General features: G+C 48.3%; 1 protein-coding gene across 1 annotated transcript in view; it reads right to left on the bottom strand.

The window, feature by feature from the left end:
* Window positions 1–453: 453 nt before the first annotated feature.
* LOC115203337 (protein FAM214A) overlaps window positions 454–12384 on the bottom strand; it is a 26664-nt gene continuing 14733 nt past the window's right edge. Inside the window, exons 4-12 of the mRNA XM_029767951.1 lie at window positions 9623–9748; window positions 7413–9444; window positions 7016–7135; window positions 6616–6704; window positions 3540–3636; window positions 3306–3464; window positions 2017–2085; window positions 1484–1722; window positions 454–1310 (exon numbers count right to left, since the gene is read on the bottom strand). Coding sequence (XP_029623811.1) covers window positions 1157–1310; window positions 1484–1722; window positions 2017–2085; window positions 3306–3464; window positions 3540–3636; window positions 6616–6704; window positions 7016–7135; window positions 7413–9444; window positions 9623–9748 — 3085 coding nt within the window. The 3' untranslated portion in view covers window positions 454–1156. The remainder of the gene's footprint in view (window positions 1311–1483; window positions 1723–2016; window positions 2086–3305; window positions 3465–3539; window positions 3637–6615; window positions 6705–7015; window positions 7136–7412; window positions 9445–9622; window positions 9749–12384) is intronic.

Raw genomic sequence — 12384 nt, 5'->3', positions numbered from 1 at the left:
TTATATTGAAGGCCAGTGAGTGTGGCGGAACTGCCAGAGCTGAACCAGTGACTCTGTGGTTATGGAGCGGAGCCACCACCTGTGCCATGACCTCTTGGCAGCTGAAGCCTGCAGCAGTAGGCCTACACTAAGAAATAAGGGTCAGGTTACATATATTAGTGGTTTACAGACAGAAGAAAAGTGTTATTTAATTGACAAGGATTTGAATGTAGCTCCCCAGTGTGTATTCTTTGTCTTCTCCACAGGCCACTTGATCAAGAACATCTGACCCCAGGACCAACCTGCTATGACCAATGAGGACTTTACGTTTTATACTACTGTAGAAATACTGACTCATTTTCATATCATCTTTATCATATGTATAAGAACATTATAATATGTTTTACATTAGTCAACATGACATGGACCTCAGTTGTCCAAGACACTCAAAATAAAAGACACGCAGACACAATGCAGCTTTCAAGATTGCTTTAAGATATAGATATATTTTCAGAGTTAATGTCAAAAATACACATTATGATCTACAGAGTTTTGCACTACATCATAATGCTGAAGATGATAGATGTCACATACATAAGCAGTAACTGAAATATTAATTTAAATATTAAATAACTGACGGTAAACAAAGAAAATGATGTAAACACTAAAGCTACATGTTACTCTCTATTGCAACACTTCAGAGATTTGTTTTTGTAACAGTACAAAAAAATATTAGAATATTATTCCTTTTGATTTCCAGTCATGGAAATACACAGTGCGCTTTTTCAATGTCGTCTTGTAATTTTCTCAGTCTCTTGATTGCTTGTTCTGGTCAATCAGTGGTCCATGGTCGCTAACGTGTATTTGATGTTTGTTTTAGCATGTCTTTAATACATTTTCTACATGTATAAAGATGTGTTTGAGCTTCACAGAAAACAGCAGGGTTCTGTAGGACCAGGAGTTATTCATGGTCAGATGGTCAGCAGAATCTTCAGGCCTTAGGTATCTGGGACGGAGCCTGTCTGGACTGTTCCACACGAGAACGCTCTGAGCCCAGCTCTCTGACAGCTCTGTGGGTGTGCGTGTTTGCGTCAGGGCAGTTAGAGGAGTGTGTGCATCAGTGCAGATAGAGGTGTGTGTGTCAGTGCAGATAGAGGTCTGTGTGTGTGTGTGTGTGTCAGCAGTGCGGGGAGAAGGCTGGGTCAGCTGGGGACTCTGTGTAGGACTTGAGTTCGTAGGCCGCTCCACTGTCTACCTCCATAGACTTCCTACTGAACAGCAGTCTGATATCCCTGTGGAGGTACACTTTACCTGACCTAGAGGTCTGGAACCTGGATGGGGGGGGGGGGGGGGGGGGGTGAAGAAAGAGCTAGATTAGTGCCAGTACAATGTTTTCCTGTTCAGTTTGGTCTTCTGTCCAGTCTTGACTAACAGGTAATTTATTTGATTGACAGGTGAGATGTGATTGACAGGTCAGCTGAGCCAGGTCAGGTGTCTTTCTTACCTCAGGTGAATGAGGTAGCGCAGGATGCGTTCCTGGCCGAGGGAGAGGGCTTTCCTGCTGCTGCCGTGTGTGTGTGTGTTGTCTGGGCTGCCGTGTTTGTGTGAGTGTGAGCTGTCCCGTCGAACGGGGACAGAAAAGGTCCTCTGACGGAGGAAGGTCTGGTGGCCGGCAGGCATGGCTCTCAGGTCATACACCACCACAAACATCTTCACCACCGTCTTATTGGGGTTAAATAAGGTCTGGGAGAGAAAGAGGACAGGAGAGAGAGAGGAAGAGAGGGCAGGAGAGAGAGAGAGAGGAAGTGGGCGGGAGAGAGTAAAAGAGATGGGGTTAACATACTACAGTAATGTATTTCTCTCTGTCCACACTTAAGGTCTCCCTCTCCTAACTCTCTGCTGGAACGGGAGCTGGAACATCTTTCCTTTGTTCTCTCTGTCTGGAGTTATTATGTCAGCAACAGTGACACGTAGGCACACACATTTAAACAAAAGTCTTCAATGTGTATAATCCACAGAGTGTAAATCTGTCCTCACCACTTGAATGGTTCCTGATGGAGGGACGCGGTAGCCCCGTTTACCCAGAGTCTCCAGGTTGATGACTCCCTGTAACAAAAACAACACACACACTATTAATATTGATCTGCACTGTGAGCAGTAAGTGTGTGTGTGTGTATATATATTGAACAGAAATATAAAAACGCAACATGTAAAGTGTTTTACTCCATGTTTCATGAGCTGAAATAAAATTACTCAGACATTTTCCAGACACAAAAAGCAAATTTTTCTCAAATCTTGTGCACATCCCTGTTAGTGAGCATTTCTCCTTTTCCACGATAATCCATTCACCTGACATGTGTGGCATATCAAGAAGCTAATAAAAAAAAAACATGATTATTACACAGGTGCACCTTGTGCTGGGGACAATAAAAGGCCACTCTAAAATGTACAGTTTTGTCACACAACACAATGCCACAGATGTCTGACTGCAGGAATGTCCACCAGAGCTGCTGCCAGAGAATTAAACATTAATTTCTCTACCATAAGCCTCCTCCAACGTCCTTTTAGAGAATTTTGCAGTAAGTCCAACCGGCCTCACAACCTCAGACTTTGTGTATGGCGTTGTGTAGGCGAGCGGTTTGCTGATGTCAACGTTGTGAACAGAGTGCCCCATGGTGGCGGTGGGGTTACTGTATGGACAGGCATAAGCGACAGACAACGAACACAATTGCATTTTATCGATGGCAAATTTAAATGCACAGAGATATCATGACGAGATCCTGAGACCTATTGATGTGCCATTCATCTGCAGCCATCACCTCATGTTTCAGCATGATAATACACGGCCCCATGTCGCAAGGATCTGTACACAACTCCTGGAAGCTGAAAATGTCCCAGTTCTTCCATGGCCTGCATACTCACTAGACATGTCACCCATTGAGCATGTTTGGCAGGCTCTGGATCAACGTGTACAAAAGCGTGTTCCAGTTCCCGCCAATATCCAGCATCTTTGCACAGCCATTGAAGAGGAATGGGACAACATTCCACAGGCCACAATCAACAGCCTGATCAACTCTATGTGAAGGAGATGTGCTGCGCTGCATGTGGCAAATGGTGGTCACACCAGATACTGACTGCTTTTTCAGTCATGTGAAATCCATAGTGTAGGGTCTTATTCATTTATTTCAATTGACTGATTACCTTATATAAACTGTAACTCAGTAAAACCTTTGAAATTGTTGCATTTATATTTTTGTTCAGTGTATATAAAGTTTGTGGAGGGATGTATATAATATGTCTGTGTATGTTCTGTAGGTGTGTCTCACCATGTATGGCGAGGGTGCGTTGTCGTCAGAGACGCTGTAGAAGGAGACGTCGACGGGAAAGGTCATGTGACTGGGGCAGAAGGTTCCGGAAGCACCCACCTCGGCCGTGAAACCCTCCACTGACCCCAACGGCTCCAGGCGGTAGTTCAACACACACTCCTGTAACACACACATGCTTCAGGTCATACAATGCATGTACACGCGAGAGAGCGAGAGAGCGAGAGTGTGTGGTACCTCAAAGTTGCCCAGTAGACTGAGGCTGGCAGGTGGAGCGCTGGCACTGAACAGCGGCTGAGGTTCCTCTGACTCCTCCACTCTCTTCACACACACTCTTCACAACAGAACACACAGTAGAGGGTTAAAAACAGGTTCACACACACACATTGGTCGATTGCTTCATTTGTTGAACCATGAGAATTAGAGAAGGCTTGCAGACCCTGCAACCCTGGAATGATTTGGACATGCACGAAATATGCTAATATCAGTCCCATGACTAGAATGGGATTTGTGCCACAAATGCTAAAATATTACTATTTGGAAACAGTGTCAGGGAAGCTAAACCAAAGCATGGATTGCTGTCATGTGGTCTAAATCTGAATTTATGATTCAACATGACTAATACTGTATATTCAAACACTATCAACCCTTAATCAGCTATGTATGTAGAAGCATCATCCCCGGCTCAAACGGACCTCTAATCCCTAATCCACACAGTAACCCAGATCAGAGCAGAGCAGAGCAGAGCAGGGCCTCTGACTGTAGAGCTGTGCACAGCTGCCATTTTGAGTTGAGTCTCACTGTCAGGCCAGTAGCAACAGTACTAGCAATACAGCCACCAGAACAGCAGGTGGCAGTGTGAGAGGACAGGACAGGGCTACAGTACAGTACAGGCCTGGACTGACTGAACACTGATGTCTAGTAAGAACATCTCACCTACCAGTCGGCTCACTCTCTATTGAACCTCTAAGTGGTAGCAATTGAGTTTGAGGACAAGGTTACTAAGGACCTAAATCTGACCATGGATCTATGGTGTGTACATGATGAGTCTAAATCAAATCACATTTTATTGGTCACATACACGTGGTTAGCAGATGTTAATGTGAGTGTAGCGAAATGCTTGTGCTTCTAGTTCCGACCATGCAGTAATATCTAACAAGTAATCTAACAAATTCACAACGACTACCTTATACACACAAATGTAAAGGATGAATAAGAATATGTACATATAAATATATGGATGAGCGATGGCCGTGTGGCATAGGCAAGATGCAGTAGATGGTATAAAATACAGTATATACATATGAGATGAGTAATGTAGGATATGTAAACATTATTAAAGTGGCGTTATTTAAGGTGACTATTGATACATTTATTAAGTCAATTTATTAAAGTGGCCAGAGATTTGAGTCAGTATGTTGACAGTAGCCACTCAGTGTTAGTGATGGCTGTTAAACAGTCTGATGGCCTTGAGATAGAAGCTGTTTTTCAGTCTCTCAGTCCCAGCTTCGATGCACCTGTACTGACCTCACCTTCTGGATGATAGCGGGGTGAACAGGCAGTGGCTCAGGTGGTTTATGTCCTTGATGATCTTTTTGGCCTTCCTGTGACATCGGGTGCTGCAGGTGTCCTGGAGGGCAGGTAGTTTGCTCCAGGTGATGCGTTGTGCAGGCCGCACTACTCTCTGCAGTTGCTGTACCAGGCGGTGATACAGCCCGACAGCATGCTCTCGATTGTGCATCTGTAAAAGTCTGAATGTTTTAGTTGACAAGCCAAATTTCTTCAGCCTCCTGAGGTTGAAGAGGCGCTGTTGAGCCTTCTTCACCACACTGTCTGTGTGGTTGGACCATTTCAGTTTGTCCGTGATGTGTACGCCGAGAAACTTGAAGCTTTCCACCTTCTCCACTACTGTCCCGTCAATGTGGATGGGCGGTGCTCCCTCTGCTGTTTCCTGAAGTCCACGATCATCTCCTTTGTTTTGTTGACGTTGAGTGAGAGGTTATTTTCCTGACACCACACTCTGAGGGCCCTCACCTCCTCCCTGTAGGCCGTCTCGTTGTTGTTGGTAATCAAGCCTACCACTGTAGTGTCGTCTGCAAACTTGATGATTGAGTTGGAGGGGTGCTTGGCCACGCAGTCGTGGGTGAACAGGGAGTACAGGAGAGGGCTGAGAACGCACCCTTGTGGGGCCCCAGTGTTGAGGATCAGCGGGGTGGAGATGTTGTTTCCTACCCTCACCACCTGGGGGCGGCCCGTCAGAAAGTCCAGAACCCAGTTGCACAGGGCGGGGTCGAGACCCAAGGTCTCGAGCTTAATGACGAGTTTGGAGGGTACTATGGTGTTAAATGCTGAGCTGTAGTCAATGAACAGCATTCTTACATAGGTATTCCTCTTGTCCAGATGGGTTAGGGCAGTGTGCAGTGTGATGGCGATTGCGTCGTCTGTGGACCTATTGGGGCGGTAAGCAAATTGGAGTGGGTCTAGGGTATCAGGTAGGGTGATCCTTGACTAGTCTCTCAAAGCACTTCATGATGACAGAAGTGAGTGCTACGGGGCGATAGTCATTTAGTTCAGTTATCTTGGGAACAGGAACAATGGTGGCCATCTTGAAGCATGTGGGAACAGCAGACTGGGATAGGGAGCGATTGAATATGTCCGTAAACACACCAGCCAGCTGGTCTGCTCATGCTCTGAGGACGCGGCCGGGGATGTCGTCTGGGCCTGCAGCCTTGCGAGGGTTAACACGTTTAAATGTCTTAATCACGTTGGCCACGGTGAAGGAGAGCCCGCAGGCTTTGGTAGTGGGCCGTGTCAGGGACACTGCATTGTCCTCAAAGCGAGAAAATAAGTTGTTTAATTTGTCTGGGCGCAAGACGTTGATGTCTGCGACAGGGCTGGTTTTCTTTTTGTAGTGCGTGATTGACTGTAGACCCTGCCACATACGTCTTGTGTTTGAGCCGCTGAATTGCGACTCCACTTTGTCTCTATACTGACGCTTAGCTTGTTTGATTGCCTTGCGGAGGGAATAGCTACACTGTTTGTATTCGGTCATGTTTCCAGTCGCCTTGCCCTGATTTAAAGCGGTGGTTCGCGCTTTCAGTTTTGCGCGAATGCTGCCATCAATCCACGGTTTCTGGTTAGGGAAGGTTTTAATAGTCACAGTGGGTACAACATCACTGATGCACTTGCTAATAAACTCGCTCACCGAGTCAGCGTATACGTACGTCAATGTTGTTGTTTGAGGCTACCCGGAACATATCCCAGTCTAAATGTGTGCATGATTTGTGTGTGTGTGTGAGTTAGAGATCAGTACCTCTTCCCTGCGGTCCAGGGCAGTCCTTTACAGCTGGTCAGAGAAGAGTCCAGGTCAAAGTAACCCGTCCGAGTTCTCCTCTGAGGAACCTGAGAGAGACAATACACACATTTAATAATACAACATAACACACACAACTGTACACAAAACTTTATTGACAACATATACATCAAAACACCCAATTTAAACACTATAGCATGACAGCACACACAAGTATATAAGAATAATAATAATAACAACAAGCACCACATGAAACACACAACTTTAAAATGATTCCATTGTTATGAACAACCTAGTCAGCATCAACAGGAGTTTAGTCAGAGTATTCATACTATTGAGGAGAAGATGAGTCATGTGGCTCCACACCCTGACTGACAGTGTGTGTGTGTGTGTGTCTTACAGGGCTGGAGAGCAGGGGCAGGCCGGTACAGGGGTGGAAGGCCTTGGTGAGGGTGGAGTCCAGAGAGTGACGGTTGTGTTTCCTCCAGCTGTTACACGGTCTCAGGAGCGAGGGACAACGCTACAGAAAAAAAACACACACTGGCTTTAATATAGCAATTCTCAACAACCATTTTAGACAAATGCCAAATACCCTATGTCAAAGATCCTTTCTCAAAATCTCTTTGTACTGTTAATAAACATTTTCCAAAAGTGGTAATATCCTCTTTCACATAGGCCGGATATTTAATTGAAGTTTCTTGGTGTTGGACAAAACAAGCCACACGGATGATATTCAACATATCCTGCAGCGTGTGGTGAGTTTCTAATCAGGTGTCAAAGTCTTTGGGGACACTCACCAGGACAGTGTTGGGCTCTGTGCCAGGGGGTGTGGTAGCAGGACTGGGGGGGCTGGAGGACTTGGAGCCTGGGGGGGCCTGGTTCTCATCCTGGAGACTAGAGGGCTGGGTTCGAGGGCTGCCCTGAGTGCGTGAGGGCGGAGTTCGAGACTCTGTCTGGGTCTGGTTGGGAGACTGAGTCAGAGGTTTCATGTGGTTCTGGATGAGAGCAGTGGTCTGGGTGTGGGTGAGCTTGGTGGTCAAGGTCTGTGCAGTGGTCTGGGTCAGGGTGGTGGTCTGGGTCACTGTTAGGGTCTGGATGGTCCTCAGGATGTTGTCTTTAGGTGAGGAGGGTCTGGGCTCCTCTTGGGGACAGGTGGGGTGTAAACTCTTTGAGGTCTTGGCCCTGGGACTCTTGGGGCTGAGTAGTGGAGAGGCCTGAGACTGGGACTGGGGTAGAGGCCGTGGGATGACTAGAGGAGAAGACTGGGACTGGGGTAGAGGCCGTGGGATGACTAGAGGAGAAGACTGGGGCAGGATTTGGAGTCGGGGGCTGACCTGAGGGTCTTCAAGTGTTGAACAGCCGTTTTGGGCTCTGATTGGACCGTCTGTCTCTGGAGGAGCACCAGCTCTGTCTGTGCTAGCAGGTGTGTGTGAGAGAGTGTGTGTGTCATGGCTGGGTGTGTAGCCGTTGCAGTGGCCACGGCTATGACTGTAGCCGCCTCTGTGTGTGGTGTGTGTGTCGGTGCAGAGCTTGTGTGTGCTGTGTGTATGTGGTTTGTGTAGCGGGCTGCTGCTGCGGCTGTGTGTTGGGGACAGAGAGGGGACAGACAGTCTGTCCTGAATCAGTCTGGTAATGTCCTGAACAGCATGGGACAAGAGACTACTGTCTCTCTCTCGCTCTCTCAATGTCTCTCTGTCCCTCTGTGTCTCCAGGTCTCTCAGTGTCTCCCTGACTCGGTCTCTCAGTGTCTCTCCATCTCTGTCCTCTGGTAGTCTCAGTCTGCGGCAGGCAACAAGTTTCGGGGACAGCGTCTCCCTGATAATAGCCGCTGCATCGCCAATGGGCGTGTCGAAAGGGGAGGGCGGGGTGTCCTCAGTAGGCGGAGCTCCCTCTGGCTCTTTGGTCTTGCTGAGCGTGGTGTTGTCAAGGTAACTGCCACGGACAGGAGTCTTGGTGGGAGTGTCGGGGGTGAAGAGGGCAGGGGGGAGATGGGGGGCGGTCGGGTCGCAAAAGTTGAGGCGCTGAGCGATGCGGGCGATGACTTCCTGTCTCTCCTGGAGCAGCGAGCCAATCAGAGGATTGGTCTCAGAGGAGGGTCTGGGGGAGGGGCACCGCGGGGGCTCTGCCAAAGAATAAGTCTTAAAGGCATGGAGGGCTTCGGAGCCACGCCCCTTGGAGCTCTCGGCCCCGTTGACGGCCTTCCCATAATCCTCGGTGGTGTGTGTGATGTCATTGGAGGGGTCTGAGGTGAGGGCATAGAGCCACCTGACAGTCTTTCCCCCGGGGGGGAGGGGCAGGGGGGAGGACAGCTTCCTGTGGGGGCGGGGGGAGGGCCGGGGGGAGAGGGGGAGGTGGTAGGGGGATGATGTCTGCCCCTTATTGACCCGGGGGAGGTCTGATCCATTCTGGCTAGAATGACCATGGCTGTCTGTGGGGTCCAGGCCTCTCTTACTGGGCAGGGGGAGACTGGGAGGACTGGGGAAGGGGAGGCCAGAGAAAGGCAGAGCCGCTCCGTTGTGGCTCTCTTTAGAGTTGTGGCTCTTCTCGTACAGAGGCGGGTTAGGGTTCAGGCCTGGGTTAAGGCTAGGTGTCTTGCTGTAGAGGTTAGGGCTGAGGTTGGGCTTAAGGCTGGGGGTCTTGCTGTAGAGTGGGGCCAGGGTCAGGCCGGTGTGTATGCTACAGGCCAGGGTGGGGTAGGTGGGCTGACGGGGGAGTGACTGGACCCTGAGCCTCAGGGCAACACTCTGGGACACGTTAGGGACAGGGAACAGGTGCTCCGTTGGGGGCTGGGAGAACTGACAGACACACTCCTCATCTGCTGCACTGATCCTGTGGGACACAAACACACAGGCTTACAACTTGTGATCACATCAAATGATTTAGTTCATTTTGTATTTTATGATCAAAATCCAGTAACAATATAAAAAAATAAATGGGTGAAGTTGTTAAAATGTTCTTAGTGTATTCTTGTGTGTGTTACCTGTAGAGGAAGGTGTGTGTGTATTACCTATACAGGATGTTTCGGGGTACAATGCCGTGAGAAGCACTGAGCCAGGCACTGAGCTGGGAGAAGAAGACGTAGGAACGAACAGCCAACAGCAGAGTCTTCTCCTCTATAAACCTATCACCGCTCCTAGAGAGAGACAGGGGGAGGAGAGAGATTCAGGCCTTTGCTTTAGCTAGCAATGGCTAAGGAAATTAGCATTAGCAACGATGCCAATTTTTTTCATGGTCAGTCTTCGAAATATACAATATAGAAAGACTGGGAGGCCCCGGTGCGCAACACCAGTCTCAACGTCAACAGTGAAGAGGCAGAGTTGCAAAGAAAAAGCCATATCTCAGACTGGCCAATAAAAAGAAAAGATTAAGATGGGCAACAACACAGACACTGGGCAGAGGAACTCTGCCTAGAAGGCCAGTATCCCGTAGTCTCCTCTTCACTGTTGATGTTGAGACTGGTGTTTTGCAGGTACTATTTAATTAAGCTGCTAGTTGAGGACTTGTGGTGTCTGTTTCTCAAACTAGACACTCTAATGTACTTGTCCTCTTGCTCAGTTGTGCACCGGGGCCTCCCACTCCTCTTTCTATTCTGGTTAGAGCCAGTTTGCGCTGTTCTGTTAAGGGAGTAGTACACAGCGTTGTACCAGATCTTCAGTTCCTTGGCAATTTCTTGCATGGAATAGCCTTCATTTCTCAGAACAAGAATAGACTAACGAGTTTCAGAAGAAAGTTATTATTTCTGGCCATTTTGAACTTGTAATCGAACCCACAAATGCTGATGCTCCAGATTCTCAACTAGTCTAAAGAAGGCCAGTTTTATTGCTTCTTTAATCAGCACAGTTTTCAGCTGTGCTAACATAATTGAAAAAGGGTTTTCTATTGATCAATTATCCTTTTAAAATGATAAACTTGGATTAGCTAACACAACGTGCCTTCCTCTTGCAGGAACTGCTGACACACTCCAGCCACATGAGGTCTAGCATTGTCTTGCATTAGGAGGAACCCAGGGCCAACCGCACCAGCATATGGTCTCACAAGGGGTCTGAGGATCTCATCTCGGTACCTAATGGCAGTCAAGCTACCTCTGGCGAGCACATGGAGGGCTGTGCGGCCCCCCCAAAGAAATGCCATCCCACACCATGACTGACCCACCGCCAAACCGGTCATGCTGGAGGATGTTGCAGGCAGCAGAACGTTCTCCACGGCGTCTCCAGACTCTGTCACGTCTGTCACATGTGCTCAGTGTGAACCTGCTTTCATCTGTGAAGAGCACAGGGCGCCAGTGGCGAATTTGCCAATCTTGGTGATCTCTGGCAAATGCCAAACGTCCTGCACGGTGTTGGGCTGTAAGCACAACCCCCACCTGTGGACGTCGGGCCCTCATACCACCCTCATGGAGTCTGATTCTGACCGTTTGAGCAGACACATGCACATTTGTGGCCTGCTGGAGGTCATTTTGCAGGGCTCTGGCAGTGCTCCTCCTGCTCCTCCTTGCACAAAGGCGGAGGTAGCGGTCCTGCTGCTGGGTTGTTGCCCTCCTACGGCCTCCTCCACGTCTCCTGGTAGCGCCTCCATGCTCTGGACACTACGCTGACAGACACAGCAAACCTTCTTGCCACAGCTCGCATTGATGTGCCATCCTGGATGAGCTGCACTGCCTGAGCCACTTGTGTGGGTTGTAGACTCCGTCTCATGCTACCACTAGAGTGAAAGCACCGCCAGCATTCAAAAGTGACCAAAATATCAGCCAGGAAGTATAGGAACTGAGAAGTGGTCTGTGGTCACCACCTGCAGAACCACTCCTTTATTGGGGGTGTCTTGCTAATTGCCTATAATTTCCACCTGTTGTCTATTCCATTTGCACAACAGCATGTGAAATGAATTGTCAATCAGTGTTGCTTCCTAAGTGGACAGTTTGATTTCACAGAAGTGTTATTGACTTGGAGTTACATTGTGTTGTTTAAGTGTTCCCTTTATTTTTTTGAGCAGTGTAGATATTCAATTTAAAACAATCTGTCGTTTCCAGTTACAATAGTAATTTACAACATTAACAATGTCTACACTGTATTTCTGATCAATTTTAAATGGACAAAAACACATTTCTAAGTGACCCCAAACTTTTGAACGGTAGTGTATATACATGTTTTCTGTTTGATACGGCGGCAAAGTGGAATATTCCAGTTTTTGCATGTGCCACTAGCTCAACCTAGTCCTGACAAAAAGTGTGTGTCGTGTGTACATACTATCGTGGTACAGGCTGCAGGGTGTGTGTGTGTGTGTATACATACTATCGTGGTACAGGCTGCCGGGTGTGTGTGTGTACATACTGTCGTGGTACAGGCTGCAGGGTGTGTGTGTGTGTGTGTACATACTATCGTGGTACAGGCTGCAGGGTGTGTGTGTGTACATACTGTCGTGGTACAGGCTGCAGGGTGTGTGTGTGTGTGTACATACTATCGTGGTACAGGCTGCAGGGTGTGTGTGTGTACATACTGTCGTGGTACAGGCTGCAGGGTGTGTGTGTGTGTGTGTGTGTGTGTGTGTACATACTATCGTGGTACAGGCTGCAGGGTGTGTGTGTGTGTACATACTGTCGTGGTACAGGCTGCAGGGTGTGTGTGTGTGTGTGTGTGTGTGTGTGTGTGTGTACATACTATTGTGGTACAGGCTGCAGGGTGTGTGTGTGTACATACTGTCGTGGTACAGGCTGCAGGGTGTGTGTGTGTACATACTGTCGTGGTACAGGCTGCAGGGTGTGTGTGTGTGTGT

Source organism: Salmo trutta, chromosome 12 (assembly GCF_901001165.1).
Source record: "Salmo trutta chromosome 12, fSalTru1.1, whole genome shotgun sequence".
In the NCBI taxonomy this organism is placed as follows: domain Eukaryota; kingdom Metazoa; phylum Chordata; class Actinopteri; order Salmoniformes; family Salmonidae; genus Salmo; species Salmo trutta.
The sequence above is the reverse complement of the archived record's forward strand: the minus strand, read 5'-3'. Positions and strand labels throughout refer to the sequence as shown.